We start from the raw sequence: 18,981 nt of genomic DNA, 5'->3' as shown, positions 1-18,981 counted from the left end.
ATTAGCTTTCAGATCAAATTTATTTATGGAAGAAACCCCCTCACTGAAACCCCACAGTGTCTGCTAACTGCCAGTCTTGTAAATCCAGTCAGAACAGGGAAGGGAGGCTGCCACCCCTCTGCCTTGCTTAGCCACCTTAGCAGGAAGGTTTTGCATCTGGGGTGTAGCTGATGCTCACAGAGCTGTCAACACCACCAGCCTTTCTGAATTAGGCCAACGGTGCTGCAGTGTGATTTTCTTTTTCCTGTCCTTGTCGTTAGCTTGCAAGCAACCTCTGATTTCAGTGCATGGCCACCAGTGCTACCGTAATACCAACAGATGTGAGTGTAAGCATCCTGGGGACTGAAATTAGCTACTCTATCTCGAGCCCACCAGTCTCAGGCACTAGGTTACTTTGATAAATATGTTCACAAGACTTTCTGTAACTTTTCAGCATGCACTTTTCCCTGGTTGGCCTGACAGCAACTGCCTGTTCTTCTCCCACATTGCTTTTCTACAGTATTACTGAATATTTATTAACTGAAAGCTTATTGACAAGCTCTTGTGCACCCTTTCTCACTGATGCTGAAGTCACAGCACAGTGCTTCCTCGTGAGGCACATACGCTTTCTATAACCTTTCATGGCTTCTGTAGGGGGTCTTTTCACTTTCCTACACACATATAGCTCTGTATGTTACTTTCTTGGTAGGAATGCGCTAATTGTCACACGTCTTTCTTTTTAAAATAGATTAATGTCATAATTATCCTCATTTTATTCCTTCCTGCTACAGGCAATTGCTGGAATGCTTTAGCATTTTTTGCAAAAAAAAAAAAAAAGAAAAAAATCCCCACAACTTGTCTAGGGAAATAATTCTCACCACTCCCAAGCAGGCCATAATATCACTTAAGCACTCTAGAAACCTTCTTTTACTTCAGTTTCACACTCAGGCTTTAAGTGGTCTTTATTTCCATTATTGCAAAGCTCAGCCTTGTCCACTCATATTACAATTTAGATATATCTCCAGCTTAGCTATTCTCATGTTCTCCTAGCTATTTTTTCCCCACTGGTTTAGGGAACCTAACCCCACTGGTTAGGTACCAGCCCAGACACAAAAAAAGAAGAAAGCAGAAATTTTATGTCCCTCCATCTCAGCGTGGGGCGGCAAAAAGGCCTACATGTTCAGTGATGCCTCAGGGTCAGGTGGGGAGCATGTGCCACGCCAGCAAAGGCATCAGATAGCAGGGCTTTGGCAGTGGTGTTCCTTGTTTTAGGGTCGTATTTGTTAAAAGGGCAAAGAAGCAAAATGTTTGCCTTGGCTCAAGTTGCAGTTAAGGTGTCAGGCACACTGAATAAAAACTACACCATAATTCGACAGCCACACTGCCCAGCGCAGTCATGTTTGTTCCTTTGGCCTTTCAGGTAGACAGGTGCTTCATCACACGTAGATGACAGTAATGGATAAAGGAATTTAAGGGGTTAAATGATGCTGACATTTATTGGCCTAAGCCTCACATTATACGGTTCTGCTCAGGTTCATTTTGACTTCCACTGGACAGGTGCTATATAGGTGCTATAGGCTGTAAGAGGAAGCTGCCAAAATAGACCTCTGGTTTGCTGATGGTTGCACCCTGCTCCCAGGAAGACAACAGAGGACAACCTGGAAAGCAAGAGAAGCGTGGGCAGGTTCACAGGACCTCCACCAGCGACCTCCTGCTTTCCCAAATATTGCCTTTTCCCTTTAGGAAATCTGGAACCATAGAATGGCATCTGTCAAGCCGTAGGCACTTGAGAGTAAGCACCCATCTGAATAACTTACTGTCAAAAACAGGTACAAATTCATTTCATCCCACTTTGTGCCATATGCTGCTGTCAAAACTTCATGAACTGTTTAGGCAGCATGTTGGGACATTTTGACTAACTAAATAGCAGAGCTATTTTTTTCATAGCTTTGTGTCATTGGCGTTTATAATTGGGTATTTCCCTGAATTTGCTTTGGTCTCTGAACAGATAAGCCTGAAGAAAGTGAACGTAACTTGGGAAGGTGGGCACAGTCCAAACCACTGGATTCAGTCATCCCCTTTTATGAGGTGTCCTGACTCTGAACTGGAAATTACACTGTACTACATTGTTCAGGAACCAACTTTTTCTTCTGTTTTAATGCTGATAAAGATGGGGTGATATTTTTTCCTGTGATTTGATGAAAACCTTGAATTTTGGAGCAGACTGGTAAGCTGAATCTAAATCTCACTTTCTGCTCCTTGAGCCCAGCTGTTTTCTTCTCCTGACAAGAAAATTAACTAGCACATCCCTCGCTATAATAAGTGGGAAACAGACCACAGGATAGGTAAAGAACACATTTGCTGTTTTATTGGTGCCTTGCAGGGCAGTAATACTGAAAAAAGGGAATGCAAAAGAAACAAAAAACCAAAAACTAAAACCAAAAACCCAGGATGGTGGCAACCCACATTGTATTTTTTTTTAAAGAGTACATCAACTCCTGTTTTTTTTTATTTATTGTGGCATGAATGATAACATAAAACCAAAACATGAAAATATACAACTTATATTACACTATGTGTTATGAACAAAATATAAATCTATAACTCTATGTTATATTTACATAATTATTTCTTTTATTAAATTTCAAGTGAGATGGTAGGTTGCACATACTTTGTTTTAAGCTCCAGGCATTTGATTGTCTCTATTTCTTTTCTATTTTCATTTCACTTGTAAAATCCAAAACGTTAGAAGGAGTAAGAGCTTTAGAGCCAATGGAGCTATATAAATACTGTTTCAGCAAACCAGTGACAAAAACACTGGGGAGTAGAGAAATCAGTCAGTAGAAAAAACGAACTTGACATGTTCTTCAATCTGGGAAACTGACAAGTTAAGATAAAGTTGAAAAAATGTAAATATAAACCAAGCTAAACAGCCAGCCCATGCCCTGTGAATTGAGGATACACTTGAATCCACATCTAGTGAATTACACACAGTTCTTTGCAAAATTGAAGGTATGATTCTATCGAGAAGTGGGCAGACAAAAATACTTCCTATCCGATACATCATGCCCTTAAACGTATGAGATATCATATAGCTGCCATTCATTCTAGCAGATGAATTCTTGCTATGTAAGGTCTACGTTTCCATGGAGTATAATTATTTTTGATGTTACAAACGTGATGTCAGAGGCTTCTTCGGGGACAGTAACAGCTCATCTCTTTGGATTAAAAAGAAAAAGCTCTGAAAATGTGCTGTAAAAAGGTTAAAGACAATTTACTTTCTAAAAAATGATTTAATTAAAGAGAGAGTCTACTGCAGTAACCAAATCTGTGAAATAATGTCTTCGAAGAAAGAATTTCTTCCATATGCATTCATAATAAGAGGATTTGGTTACAAAACTAATTAAATGCTAGAATAATAGCTAGTGTTCTTTTCTGGGGGCCTGATTAATATAGCGGAACAGTTAAATAAAGATGTTAAATGCACTTAAAAATCCTATTTTACTAATATAAGGCATGAATAAATTGAAAAAGGATATACTCTGTGTTATTTAATTGAGCTTAGAAGCAAGTGCCTCAGTTTTTTTTCTTCTTTTCCCATTTTTCCCACTGCTGGTATTGTTCTTTTGTAAGCTCGCCAGATGCATGGCATAAGCAGATACCCCAATTTAGAAGGAGTCAGACTGTACGCTCCCCCAGCAGCACGGCAAGACCATCCTCGCTCGTCAGGTTCCCAGGAAAGAGGGGAAAGAAGTCCGCCTCAGCATTAGGGCCTCGTTGCGCTTTTAGGTTAATACGATCCTAATCTCTTCTAACCTGGTTTTTCTACATGCTCCAGGGCACAGAACACAGGAAAAAAATGAAACAAGACAAGAATATCTTTTTATAAACGTATGTTTTGCTTTGTTTTGTATTTTCTAAGAAATTAAAGCAGGATAAACAGGGCCTCATTTTCAAATCTGGTCTCCTACTGCCGAAGGACATACGGGTGCTCATCCTTGGACCCAACAAAACATTAGCATAGGTGTTAAGTATTTTGCTGGTTTGGGACCCCAGAGACTTTTTTTGGGGGGGGCCTTTTTTTCTTTTTAACATTGCTGCATTGGTTTCAACATCCAAATGCAGGACATGGATAGTCTGCTAAAGCTACCCATTCAAAAAGCCTGACCAAACCCCAGGCTCTTGTGTAGTCTCTCAGATGGAAATGTGTACGGTAACAAAATTAGTGTTCATCTGAGCCCTAGTCCAGGCCAAGGCAGTGAGCAAAGCAGAGCACTGCCACAGAAGGGCTCTGTTGTGCCATCCACTGCCAAGAGCAGAGCTAGGTCCTGCAGCCCTGGCACACCTCCGGTGCAGGACCAACCCTGCCCACAGAGATGGGGCTACCTCCAGGAGTGTCTCCTGCAGTGCAGCCCATAGTTCGGGGCTGAAATTCAGTCCCGCTGAAGTCAAAGGGCCTTTTTTCCATTGACATCCCCAAGGCCAGCTTTCCAGCCCACATGTCTAAGACTTGCTCCAATCACGCCTGCCGCAGTGGCACCTACCTGGAGCTAAAACAAAGTATTCTGGTAGCCCAACGCGACACAATTAAACCAGAGAGTCTCTATAACGTGGTGGAAATCAACCATCCAGCAAATGTGAGGTGAACCCACAAGAGTCAGAAGTAATTTGTTCACAAAGACAGGGAACAAATTTAAAAGTTAAAAAAAAGAAGGAGCAAATATCCGTTTTCACATTGTACATAATGATATAAAAACAATTGTCTATTTTTTTTTTCCTTCTTATCCAAACAGAGTGCTTCAAAAAAAATTGGCTCTAGATGACTGGTGTAATTAAATAACTAAAATGAGTGATGAGAGAGCAGAAGTTAATTAAGATTGAAAACAACACTCCCATTAATTCACTCCATCATAATAAACATCAGAAGTTGACATGGCTGGGGCCAAAATTAAAATAAAAGAAAGAGGAATGGTGTGAGCAGAAGAAGAAGCGATTTGTTTTCATATGTATATATATATATTTATATATATATAAAAAGGCAAGGTGGGGAGGGGTATCCTAACAGCCTAACAGCTTCATTTGCTGCACTGCCAAATTAGAACAGAATAAAATAAAGTTAAAAAGGGGGGAGGGGGGGGGATAAAATAAATTATATATAATTTACTAATCTGGGAACAGCTGACCATTATTATTATTATTATTAGAATTAGAATTACCATTACAACACTAGCAAGAAGAGGCAGTTCAACTGAAAAAAAAAAAAAAAAACAACACAGTCATAAAATACAAACAAAAAGAACCCTCTCTGACATGGAGGATATGATCAGCTACTCCAAGCATAACTTCAGAGCAAATCTTCTGAGAGAGAGAAAATAGAAAAGAATTTTTCGAGGCAGAGGTGGAAATAAAAAAAGGGAAAATGGGAGAAAAATAAAACAGATGTTGCAGGGTAAAACTATCACACGTCCAAACTGCTCATTGGAGTATTGTCCTAAGTCTTCAATGGCATTTGATTGTTTGCTTTGCATAAGGTCTGCAGAAGTCAAGTTACACTTCAAGTGGGATTTCAAGAGGCAAAGAAAGACCCTCCTTCTCAATCTCCCCTCCTACCTGCCCCTTTCATCCTGCACCCTGGACTTAAATGGCTGATTGTACCAAGGGCTAAATTTGCCTGATTAAGGGATCATTTGAAATTAGGGTAAACCTTTTTGGTTGGTTGCTTGGTTGGTTGGTTTAGATCTAAATGCTTCTGTCTTGCTACATGAACCTGGGTCCTCTCCTTCTACAGAGTGAGGAGATGAAACGAGACTCTTTGATTCACTTGTATTTACATTCTTTTTTCTGAAATAGAGAGTAACATTCAGTTACCTTATTGGAAATACAAGAGGCTATCTGCTGCTTGGGATTACACTTGTGTAAATCTACCTTCCTCACCCGCTTGCTGTTGCCCAAGGAAGGCAAAACTGCCCAAGCAACACATCTAAGGGCTCTAGAACAATGCTGAAAATATTCTAGCCCAGGAGAACAATTTTTCACTTGTGAGATGCAGCAGCTAGGGAAACTCGGCACTGCAAAGGTTCGGGCTCTTACAGGACCACTTTGAATATGGAAATCTCTTCATAGCTATGAGTCTTCCTTCCTACATAAACATCCCACTGATAAAAATGGATTTCTGCAAGCACAAAGTAGAAGAAAATGTCAGTTGAAAAAAAATTGCCTTTGGAATCAGAGATCAGTACTCAGCCGCCCTGAAGGTATGAGTTCATTAAAACTGGACATCATGGTAACCTAATTACACTCAGCAAGGAGGTAACATTTCCAGTTGTCCTGTCCTGTGCAGAACAAATTGCATTTTGGACAAGCCTTTTTTATGTTGTATTTGCTGCCACTTGAAGTGTAAATTAAGAGCAAAGGTTCCTTACAGACCAAGTCATTTGGAGGGTGCAGGACTTCATTCTGGAACATGCTTTTTGCTCACAATAGTCCAATATTATTCTTATTAGTACCATAAACACGCACACATGAAAATCCAAGACCATAAAATATTTTTTCTCTAAATTTCTTATGTCTCTCTCTCTCTCTCTCTCTTTTTTCACCTGAGAATGGCACCTACAGTTTCCTTTAAAAAGCAAAACCAAACCCAAAAATATATGTCTAATCTCACCAGCTGCTGGTATATCAGGTTCTTCAAGGGATTGTCTAAGATACAACACTGTCCTAACTCAAGACAGAGCAGGAAGCAAAAGAAAAGCAAAAGAAAAACAAAACAAGAAGAGATCAACCAAAAAAAAGCAAATTGGACTAGTTCAGCGCTTTAGTACAAATTTGGCACTTGCTCAAAGACTCAGTATGGTGTGCAACTGATGAAGAGAAGTCCTCTCTTGAAAGGAAATAATTGCTTGTTGGGGTTAACAGAAACAGACTCCCCACTTCCTTCCTTGCCAGCCACGCGCACAGGCACGCACGCACACACACACACACTTCTGACCCAGATTTGCCAGGGAGGAGGAGGAGGAGGAGGAGGAGACAGAAAGGGTAAAAGGAATTTTATCTTTTTTCTTTCCTGTCAGGTGCATTACCAAAAAAAAAAAAATTATTTCTCTTTAAACTGTAGCACAAAACAACAAAACACATTCACAAGCCACTTGTTGGCACTGTGTACCTGAGTGAGAATTTCTAGAACATTGTAGAACAAACAGCCATAAAGTTTATTTGAAAAAAAAATAATAATAATAAAAGGTCGACGGGTAAGACTTCAGTGCTTGGGTATAGCAGCTGAATTACTGGCATTATTTTACCCATAGCTTATATCATTCTGTTGTTGTCGTCGTTGTCTTTGTTTCCTTTCTTCTGAGCCTTTTTTCTTCTGATGCAGGCTGATGTCTATTAGTCAGCTGATGTCCCAACTAGTTAAGACTAACAGTTAAAGTAACAGTCAGTGTATGAGAAAGTTAATGTGCTTGGCCACTGGCAAGGATAAACCAGATGGGGCTTTATTTATTTTTTCTTTTCTCCTTGAAGTCCTTGAGGTCACGAGATATTCGGACCCTGATCAGTTGGCTTGCCCCGCAATGTGATTTTCACTGTCACTCCCATAGTCCGCATCGGGGTCATCCTCTTCCTCATCGTATTCATCATAGATTTCTCCATTGACGTCATCGGTCTGCATCTCTTCCTTGATATGAGGCTCCTCACCTTTGATGCCATAAGTGCTCTGGATGACGGGCATCCCGGGCTCCGGGCTGCTGGACACGCTTGAGTGCTCAGAGGGCAGATGTGGGGAAGGCATTCCTGCCATGGCAATGGCTCCTGGGTAAACTACGCCTGCGGTGGCAATGGGAATCTGTGCTTGTTGCCTGCCATGGAGAAAAAGTAAAAGGACGTTTGAATACTAGAAGCAGTAAAGGGAGAGCAAGTACAACAGCACTTTGCAAGCTCATAGCGTATGCTTTTGGGCATGCAGAGGAAGCTCCTGGATGGCCCAAGCAGGACAACCCTTGTATCAATATTCCAGACTCACCATCTGATGGTCTTGAAATGAACATCAAGCCCAAACCAACCTCACTGATAAGAAAACCCAATCTCTGTAAACATCTCTAGCTTTACCTGAACTACACAGCTTCAGCCAAAAATAAACATCCTTTCAATTGTGGTCCAACTTAAAAAACATGTATTTTGAAAATCTTCCTTTTAAGTAATCCAAGCTGCTGGCAGGACTAGACATAAAAGTAACACGTTGCTAACAGGAGAGATGTGACAAGGGCTAGGCAGCGTACACAGGAATGGGGAGGTGCTGTAGAAATCTACCAGTGGATGAGGAGAAAGCAGGGCAGGTCTCTCCAAGGAGGCAATGTTTATTCCACGTTCACTCAGAGACCTGGCCATTATTAGGAAGAGGAACAGTGGGCTTTCTGGGTCCAACATGGGTTTACAGGATGATCACTAAGGGCCTTCCACTGGAAGGTGATATTTTCCACAGTGAGCAGAACTTGCAAAAAGCAGAATCTTTGAAGGAAGGTGGATAAAATTGCAAAAAGGCAGACTTAGAACGGAAGTATGCATTAATTAAAAATAAATAAGAAGCAAGCAAGCATCATGAGCATTTGAGAAAATCCTCTACAGGATGCCTTTATATGGCCTCTAAGCCTTGGAAACCTGTCCGCAGTCATGAAAGAATTATTCCAGGCCATAGAAATTCCCTTTGCATCAAGAACACTAGCTGTGTTATACTAGTGTTTGTTTCCCTGAGAAGCTTCAGGGTCCCAACAAGCCTCGAGGTTTAAAATTCATGCTCCTTTTGTTTGCTTGCTGCATGAAGTAATTCTATTGCAGTAATACTCTTCAGTACATGCTGCACATTGTAATGTCATCAGCGGTGTGTCCATCTGCACTGAAAAGCCTTGCCACAGGAGACAGGGCAGAGCCTCTTGAGATGAATATTCTTAATTAAGAATGAAACCCTCCCCTGTTCCTCTGGCCGTACAGTAAGCCTTGCACAGTACAGCGATCCTGAAAGACTTTCCTCTGCCAAACAGCTTTACGTTTGTTTGGAATTGCTTGCTGCATTTTCAGATGCTTCCTGCCTCCCATTCGAGCAAGGCCTCCCTCCGCACAGTCCTTATTTCTGTGTTTCTGAAACAAGTAGAAGTTGTCTCAGCTGAAGATATAGCTCTTAAACTAGGGAGCAGATCTAATTTGCATTTTATTCTTAATTCAATAGGAAGGCTTTTGTTTTCTGGAGTCAGCATTTCTGTAACAAGATTCAGCACACTTAAATTGCTTTTAATATTTAACAATAGGAACACTTTGCACTTAAATGGTGCTTTTCACAGTGCTTTTCAAATATTAAATAATTTAAGAATAGTACTTTTCCACTTCTATAGGATGTCCATTCCAGAGGATCTCAAAGCAGTCCTCAGATACTAATGTATTAGGGCTCTCAGCATTCCAGTGAGGTGAGCTTCCCACACTACCATTAAAGAGGAGGACAGTGAGACAGGGAGGCAACAAGAGTTGCAAAAAATGCCCAATCCTTCACATTGTGATGCCTTCAGACAGGCTTTTAGCATGTCGCAGCAGCTGGCATAGCCAGAGCTCTTGTAAACCCAATCCCTTCTTTTGGTGCCCAGGCAGGAGCCGGAGTGGCATTCAGAAGTTTAGCCCGAAATGACCTGTACTGGGTGACGCAGCAGATGAGGAACTAAAACCAGGAATGCATCTGTAGCGCTGTGACTGCCAGCATCAAACACTGACCCCACTGCAGTCATCGGCCGCTTTGTCAGTAACTTCTATACAGATTTCACCCCAGGTTCTACGCTCTAACGCCCCAGTGCGAATTATCTCCAGAAATGTCTTGATTTCAATGTCAGCCTTGTTTGGAAAGCTAAATATGCAGAATGTTACAAGGTTAATTTTTTTTCCCCATGATGAAGCATGCATGTTAACCAGATAAGCAGTGTTTTGGGGGCTCTGTTGCCACCTATTCTTCTTCCAGAAGGCCCCCCTCCTCTTTTTTTTAATCTCTTGATGCCAAATGTTGGCTGACTTCCCTGTGTTTGTTTCAGTGCTTACCATTGGGATCACTGGACCTGCCAGCGCCACAGGGTTAAGCAGCTCAAATTTCTCTGCTGAGCGGCTTATTATAACAATGCACACTGTAGCTGTTTAAAACACAGTCTGATGACACTTAACAGTTGCTGGACAGATATTCCCTTCTTTATTGCTACTTCTAGCCATTAACTAGAGAGACATGCAACTCAGGTAATATTAAAATGATTCCAAATTCAGAACACAAATTCCACTATTTCTGAGGGTCATTCTTGTTGCTGGTTTTGCTTTTTTTAAGACCACTGTGTAGCTTTTAATTTTCTGGAGTGAATATAGAAATACTGCAGAATATTTGATTATTTCTGATTCTTTTGATCTGCTATAACCAAAACCAAGGAGTCTTTGCAGAAGGAAAATACATGCTAGTTTTCTAGGCAGATTTGAATCTAATCATATCAAGCTGATCTATTAGTTGTTTATCAGAACCAGTCTTCTTGAAATTTATGCTCAACACAAAGCATTTAGCTTACTGTACTGTAAGACACTCCCTAGTATGACAAATACCGTCACAATGAACAACGCAGACAACTTCATGCCTGATATGAATTAACTGAGCCAAGTCCATATTCCAGCTCAAGTTCAGTATGTTCAGCAGTTCTTTTGCAGACCACTTGCCATAGATCATACTGAACGCAAACTTGTATTTTTGGCTTTTGGATCAAGAAGCACTACCACAGATTCATTCAGTTATAATCTCTGAGGCCTCATAATAAAGTAATACTTGTAAGGCTTTATTAGAAGACTTACGTTTCACTGGAAAATCTTAAGCTTTTCTCCTTTTTTCTTTTGCATGATCAGAGTGGAAATGAGACAGTTGGCCAAAGCTCTAAGATGAGTACATAGCAGAGCCAACAAAAAAAATCCCTAACTGCCTAACTTCCTCCTGGAACACATTGTTTTAAAGTATAAGCTTCATATTCTGTTAGCAATATCTAATTTCTTGCCAATAAAATATAACATTTACCACACTGAATTAAGAATTCTCCCTGAAAATTTTTTTTTCTAAAATGAGTGGTAGCTTTTAAAGGTCCCATACCCAACATTAAAATACTGCCTCATCTCCTGGCGTCTGTTGCGCATGATAGCCTTGTATTCGCCAATGCGTAATTTTTTGCCATCTACAAGGCAGGTACGCTTCGGCCTTGGCTTGTATTTGTAGTCTGGGTACTTCTCCAGGTGCTGTTTGCTGAGTCGGGCCTGCTCCTCATAGTATGGCTGCTTCTCCAGGTTTGTCATAGCTTTCCAGCGAGATCCTGTCACCAAAAAAAAAAAAAAAAAAAAAAAAGAGAAATGAGATTCTACTCATCCACAAATACTGAAAGGCAGAGAAACAAGTAGGTCACCCAGAACAAATACCTACGGTCATATTGCTTTGGGCTGGGAATCTGTCAGAGCTTCTAGACAGGGGTCAGGTCTTGTTTGTATTTGACTGGTAAACCTCTTGGGTACGGCCAAGAGGCAGAGAGAGATGATACTGTAAGTTTTGACTCAGTATTTTACTGAAACTTACCTACATTATAAGGTCTTTCATGTGGGAAGTAAAACCATCATCCTGATAATGAGCAATCCCTGACACTTTGTTTCAGAAAACAAGGCAGTGTATTTTAATGGAATGGCCAAAGACCCCTTAGATACACAGAGTCTGCTCTGCTACGCCCCCCCCACTTTCCTTTGGCCATGGACCTGTTTTCACCTCCTGTTCTAGTGGAGGCACCACTCCCATGTGCTGCGATCTAGTTGCTGTGCTCCACCATGGCTGGATCAAGGCATAAACTCTGGATATGAACGTGTCTACAGCTTAGTCTTTCATCATAAACACCCCATCTTTCTAGCTTCCAGGTTTGTGAGAAGCAGAATATGAACTGATCATAAATATTATGCTGCTGGGTACAGGAGCCTGCAAAGACCCTGAAGCAATGCCTCTAAAAGCTATAAACTATCCCATATGTCTCAGTGGGGTTTTAACTCCAAGACCAAGTCCTGCTGAACACTGCCAGCTCCAACTTAAAGAATTTAATATGTGTCATGAAGGGAAGAGCACTGGGATACTGGCATACCTCTCTGTGGAGCCGCACTACGGCTTCATTGCTCGCAGCCTTGTTTCTGACACTCTGCCTATGTTAGTGTGGATATTTCTGCTAGGGAAATAATGAAGACTTTACCATTGTTTTCAGATCCCTCTTGAAATTTATAAACTAGTATTTCTTAAAAGACATAATATGGAAGCAGAAAGTAAAACTTCTTGAATCAGTCACCCTATTTTTCCATGAGCTACAGAAGTGCTTCAGGGTAAGATACATTTCAAATAACAGGAATGGTCCAAGCTGTGAAATGTGTGGCCTAGAAGGAAAACTTTATTGTAAAATAGTCAATTTTGCCATTGGAAAAAAGTTTGAATAGTTTCTCAATTTAATGGGTTCATAATGTCATATGTCATACTTGACTTCCTCTTGTTCTTCATTTTTTTATGGTTACTCATACTGTACTTAGCTCATGCTATTACTTGGGCTGGTCTTACCTCACTGTGCCCCTAAGACTTGCAATCCAGAGTGCAGTTATCCCTTCCCAGGGAAGAAAACAGTTTGGTTCCCTCTAGAAAGGCCCCTTCTGATTATTGACACCATTTTCTGCATTGCTCTTTGAATCTCTATTCCAAGCTGCAGTTCGGGCTTCTGGAGTAAAGGGCTAACAGGCTGGTACAGCCTGACCTCACACCTAGAGACAATTGATTTGTAAATAATGATGTCTTTGTTCTGAAGAGGGGCAATGGACATCTCTTTCTTAGCAAACATTACTTTGGGGTCAAAAAATAGCATTTTTCATTATGTTTACAGCACGTAACATGCAGAGATCCTCCAGCGAGTCCTGGAATGGGAAACAGTTTAATTACGTTGTTATTAGCTTAGGCACACCACCATATTAGCATGACTAGATGGTTTCTAAGGACTTGGACTAAAACTCCTGCACAGCACTTTCTATGTCATACTGAGGTAGTGTCTATGCACAGGGCTCTGTGGCAGGGCTCTGTGTTACACAGGGCAGCAAACCTCTGTGGCCGGAAGCCTGGTCAGCAGCTTTGTCTCCTACAGAGAAATTATTCCAAGCTTTTTCTGGCAAAGAGAGTGGCTAGAAAAAGTGACACCAACTTTCCATGCGTAGTACCTCCTAGATTTTGGGCTAAATGACACAGTGATAAACATGCGGAGACTGTCAAAACACTTAACACCCACTAATGCTGCTTAAGATGGAAATGTAGATAGGGACTGTGTTGAAGGATGTTAGGAGTTCAGGGTAAAGCATATGAGCTCTACTGAAAGATGCCCAGATGTAGGTCTGCCTTCAAATTCTACCTCATATACACTGGTACACTGGCATTTTAGCATATGAAGTAAATCATAAAAGTTGGTCTAAATCTAGAGTCTTCTAATCACAAACCTGCTGTAGCCCCAGTGGCTTAGAAAAACAGCCCCAGCCCCATTTCCTGCTGATGAATCAGTTTTTATTTATGAATAATAAAGTTGAAAACCTCAGTCTTTAAACAAATCTTGACATTTGCTTTACACGCTGTGAGGGGACCTGCAATGTAGGAATTCAGATACATTTTGAGACAAATGGACAGACAGAAAGGTAGAAATTCAAATCAGTTGTTGCAAAATTGTCATGAAAATGTTCTATCCCAGAATAATTCCTCTTTCACTGTGCTAGCTCACTTGCTGCAATACTACAGTCAGATCTGGGCAGGCAGATTCCTACTCCCTCACGTGAAAAGATCTGTAAATAGTGGGTGAAGTCAGGCAAACACATAAGTCTTTGCAGGATCAGGGCCATAAAAACTGAAATTTTGATCCATAATATTTGTACATACAGTTGCACATACAATATTTATACATAAATGTCATTTGTTATGTCTTTGCTTCCTAAGCTGTAAACTCAATACAACAAAAATCCTGGCAGTCTCACCTCTCTTCCTAGCAAATTTTTAATAGCTGCCTTCTGCAGTGATACCTCCTCTTATTATGACTTTACTGTTTTTACAAAATGTACTAAATATAATTTACTAGTATGTTTTGAAGTATCATAAATCATTAAACAAACAATGCTGTCAAAATAAATTTTGAAAAAGGGCACAGTTTCTGATGATAAACCCTTGTTTTTTACATTTTATATCTTTCAATTATTTTCTTAGTAATATACATAATCCAGCCAGCTCTCTGATTGGTCTTAATCTGAAATTTCAAAAGTCTGAAGAATGTGTAACTCCGATCTTTGAATTTGCACCCACAGGCAAGCTAAGCTATGAATGAGTATTGTCAATCAACATACTAAAACTGGTTAAAAATACCTTGTGTTTGAACAAAATATATTTGTAATGGCTTTATCTGCCATTGTTTTATGTGTCTATAAACACACACAGGCAGGCATGGGTACCTATACACAGTGCCAAGCCCAAGCCCAAACAAGGCATGATTGAAGAATCTTGAAAAATCTTTCTTTTTAAGGGAAGATATACACTCTTGGGTGAGCTTTCTGCTCACCATCTGTGTTAGAAAGCTCTGAGTGGGTCAAGTACGCAAGGCTTTTCTCCTTGACTATGACAAGAACCGGTTCCCCTCCCTGGATGCATACATAATGACAAGCAGGATTCTTGCACAGTTCTCCCTAATCTGGTGGCTGAAGTATTTAGAAAATAGATGAGAAAACTCTTAAGACTTTGCAGCACCAAACATGGCTCCTGCCCCCAAAGTGAGCTAGGACAGTTGGAGCTGTGCCCACACAGTCACTGTGAATCTGGTTGTGGGGGCTGGCTTTTTATGTCCAGGGCAGAGAAGAGATGCCCCCCATGTGTGCCCTGGCACTTGTGCTCGGGCACACACGCGCAAGTACTAGGTGGGGGTAGGAGCTCTGCTTACCACTGGTTTTAAGCCAAGTTTCTCCAACAAGAATTTTCAGCTGTTTGTAATATTGCCTAACTTTTAGTCCATTAGACTGACATTTTTCAATCTGATTATCTGAATCAGGCTGATTTTACATTTTAAAAACACCCTCACATACACAAACACTTATATAATGTATAGGTATGTGTATAGATTCGTATTCACACACTTGCACATCCACAAGAGAATTTCTGAAGGTAGTATCTAACTTCATCTTTTCCTCATCTCTTTATGTAGATTTCTCAGTGAAATTAATTAAAGTATTTACAAAAATATCTAAACAATGCATTATTAAATTGTTAGGGTCCAACAGACCCATTTTAGCACTTTTTTAACAATTTACTAAAAAAAATTATTATCTGCAAGTTTAAGTTGCAATGAACAGATGGATGACAAACGTATGCACAGATGAATTTAGTGACAAATCCATGTATCTAATTTTTATGCTCAAAACATAATACCACAGTGTCAAACATAATCCCTAAAGAATTCTAGTGCTGGGAAGGGCACCTCATCTCATTCTACTATAAAAATGACCCTTGATTGGTGACAACTCCATCTAAGCTACTCCCCGTGACAATGAGCTCTCTGACTTCAATGTGTAGCAGTGCTGCTCAAAAATGGTACGGAAAAATTGTGGCTTTCTAATAAAGAGACCCTGATACCTGGCTGAACTGTAAGCTTCTAGTTGCTCACCCTATGCCAGTTAACAGAGAGCTCCCTGCTGCCTTCAAAAGGCTGGCCTTTTGCAATTGAGGGAAGACCTTTGTAATGTTTCTGTCAAGAAAGGAGACGTCAGGACATCCCTCTCCATTGCATAGGTGGAATAAAAAAATTAAATATGATGCTGGAAAGAAATAGAAACATCATCTCTTACTGCCTCAGACCTTGCTTTTCCCCATATCTGGCAGCAAAACAGAAAGAGTTTGGAGTCAGCTATACTGTCTGTCACCTCAACAGGATCTGTAATGAATTTGCACATTTTACTCCAACTACTGTATATCTAATCAGAAAAAGATGTCCCCATATCTCCCTGATCTAGCGCCAAATAGTAAAAGGTGATTCCTTATGTTAACAATTTCAGCAGAATGGCTTATTAAAACCAGATTTTAGGGTATTATAAAATGCTTAGAAGCCCTTTAAAATGTCAACCAGGATCCCCAGAGACTGCGTAAAATGTCAGCCCAGCTCAAGCGCCTGTTTTAAGCAGAATGAATTAGCAGTGTGCTGTCGGAGGTTGTTATCCAAAACAATCAGTTAAGAGGGAAAACATCAAGCTCTCTTTGTACTTTCTATATGAAAAGGGCCATTCAGAATGATCTTGTAGATTTCTGAAGCTGATTATTTCAAAACAGGTTTAATCAGGTCTACTCTCAATTTAGAAACAGACCAAAACTATTACTGCTCTGTCCTCAGTCTAATCACATCATACACCTCTGACCAGTATAATCCCTTTTAACCAGTATAAGGTTATTTTACCATCAACATAACCAATTTAGCCTTCTAATCCTGTTTCCATAACTAATCTAATAATTTTATACCACCCTTTTAATCATGGGTTAATATCATTACATCTGCCATCGACAGCCAATACATTCCGCCTCTCTAACCAATTTAACTCATTTCCACTTGCCCCCTGCTAACTTTTCATAATACTACTCTTACCAAGTTAAACTTCAAACCTCTGACCAGTCTAAACTCAGCATATTTACCAGCCCTGCAGATGGTTAATGATGCCATTACAGTTGTGCTACATCTCTCGTGTTGTTTGCAAAACCAATGAGACCTGCAGCCCAGGTAAACATGTTCCCTGCTTAAGCTTTTACCCATGGACCTGAGGGACACTTAGGTCCTGTGACACAGTCTTTTATCAGTAAAAATGCAACATCTCCAATTTGGTCACAGGTATTTTTTTCTTCTGCAGAACAGTAATTCACTGGCCTCAGAGATCCTCATCATTCGCCTTCTGTATCATTCAGCATGTCACAGAGGAGTAACTTAGGACAGAATGGGGTCCTGGGAATTTGAGCAAGTAGTGAAAAGCTGGAAGACTATGGCATGAAATTCAGTAGATGGTGTTCATGACAAATATTGCTTGAGATGTGAAGAGTGGAGGATATGGAAATCAGTTCTGATGCTTCTTTTTTTGATTTCAGGATTCTTTTCAGAATATTTATAATAAAAGCAGCTTGTGATAGAAATCATGTACTAAAGGGAAATTTAATATAACAGAAACATAATAAAAATCCTTTAAAACTGACAGTGTATAAAATAAAAGGATGCATTTTAGAATTTTTTCCCTATGGCCATTGATTTGAACAGAAAGTGCTATGGCACAAATCAAATACTGTGGTGTGCTACCCCACAGAATCTAGTTAGATGAAATATGTGGGCAAATAAATGATAGCAGTCGTTTTGTGCTTGTTCAACAGCCTAATGAAATGAACTGTTTCTGTCTATTCAGTTCATGTTTTCACACCAAAACCACCACCACAATCTCAGTAATTGCAAAGACGCAAGAACATTTCAGGTTAAGGTTAACGTATACTGCTCGGCAGCACGGTGGAAGTTCCTATCACTGTTGTCCTTGGTGCAGTCATTAAGTAGCAAAATAGATGTTCTAGAGACAGTAATTCTGTTGTGTCAGGTGCTCAGCTCTATTCAGTCAAAAGTTTTTTTGAGTTTTGCTGCTGAAAGAACCGTACTCTATCATTCTTACCTAGTATCTTGCTGATATTGGAGTTGTGCATGTCAGGGAAGGCTTGAAGGATCTTCCTCCGTTCATCTTTAGCCCACACCATGAATGCATTCATTGGGCGCTTGATATGGGGCTCATTGCTACCACGCCCTCTGGATTCCCGATAAATTCTAGACTCTGAAACTCCTGCACTTCCTAAAAAGAAAGAGAAAAACATTCCCAGCCTATGTTTCATTATGCAGCTTCCTCTGCCATCAGTAACCTATGTCAGGTGCTGCACATTCAATGAGTCAGTGTTCGCAATAGGTTAATGGTGTTTCTTCTTTTTACCTGAAGCAATAGGAAACACCATATATTGTATATTGTCTAGTTTTTAGTTGCTCTATTGATTCAGTATCACATAGTACAGACTTGATGAAGAGTTTCAATTGTTTTTTTCAACACAAAACATTAAACAGCTTTTCTAAAACATCTTTTACTACTTAATAACATAAAACCAACACTTATCAATGTAGATTTTCTTTTTACTTGCTTCCTTTCTTGCTTACAGAATGCTGGTCATATCATGTTACCTATCTTCTACCTCTTTTGTGATGGGAAGGGAGTGATAGATGGCAGCATCAGGTGTTTTTTCTTAAGCAATTCTCTAACTTGCAAACGAGCATTTACACATCTGCCTGTTTTTGTGCTTACCTCTCCATAACAACATAAGCAATAGCAGAGAAAGAAATGAACATTACATTTGCTTCATCAAACCAATAAACTTCCTACAGATGCAGAGCGTGCATCACCTATGGATGATGAGGTCTGTAATTCATGGACTCACTGTGTGAGCTCATTTATCTCACATCTATTTGCCTCCTTTATTCCCTTTTACCATCAGAAATCCATTCTTGGTCCAGTCTTGAGAACTGCAGTGAACAGAAGAGAAGGCTAAAAATCACCTCCAGACTTGAAACACCACACGATGAATCATTTTTTCCTGCCTTGTTTAATAGCCACTTATTGCTAACTGCTCTTACTCCTCACAGGCCTCCAAAGCACTTGGATTCTCCTCCAAATCCCATTGACACGTACACGCAAACCTGGAAATAAGGATAAGCCATTTGTACTAACCGTCAGAATCTCCGCTCATGTTGAAATCCATCATTGCGTGGCTAAACTTCCCATCTTCACTCTGTTTTACTGCCAGTTGCTGAGTCAGGGTCTCCAGTGTTGTTTTGTCCTATATGGGCAAGATGACAGGATTTAGATCAGGAAAAT

The 18,981-nt window shown here is 40.2% G+C and overlaps 1 protein-coding gene across 12 annotated transcripts in view; it reads right to left on the bottom strand.

The window, feature by feature from the left end:
- Window positions 1–2,323: 2,323 nt before the first annotated feature.
- The window catches only part of SOX5 (SRY-box transcription factor 5), a 297,407-nt gene continuing 280,749 nt past the window's right edge, over window positions 2,324–18,981 (bottom strand). For 11 of the 12 annotated variants that reach the window (XM_074826380.1, XM_074826377.1, XM_074826379.1 and 8 more), the window contains 4 exons: window positions 18,835–18,943; window positions 17,740–17,913; window positions 11,123–11,339; window positions 2,324–7,835 (listed from right to left, as the gene is read on the bottom strand). In XM_074826380.1, coding sequence (XP_074682481.1) covers window positions 7,532–7,835; window positions 11,123–11,339; window positions 17,740–17,913; window positions 18,835–18,943 — 804 coding nt within the window. In that variant the 3' untranslated portion in view covers window positions 2,324–7,531. The remainder of the gene's footprint in view (window positions 7,836–11,122; window positions 11,340–17,739; window positions 17,914–18,834; window positions 18,944–18,981) is intronic. The other variant, XM_074826389.1, reaches the window with a different exon arrangement.

This window comes from Strix aluco, chromosome 5 (genome assembly GCF_031877795.1).
Source record: "Strix aluco isolate bStrAlu1 chromosome 5, bStrAlu1.hap1, whole genome shotgun sequence".
NCBI classification, from domain to species: Eukaryota; Metazoa; Chordata; class Aves; order Strigiformes; family Strigidae; genus Strix; species Strix aluco.
This window is presented reverse-complemented; position numbering and strand designations above follow the sequence as displayed.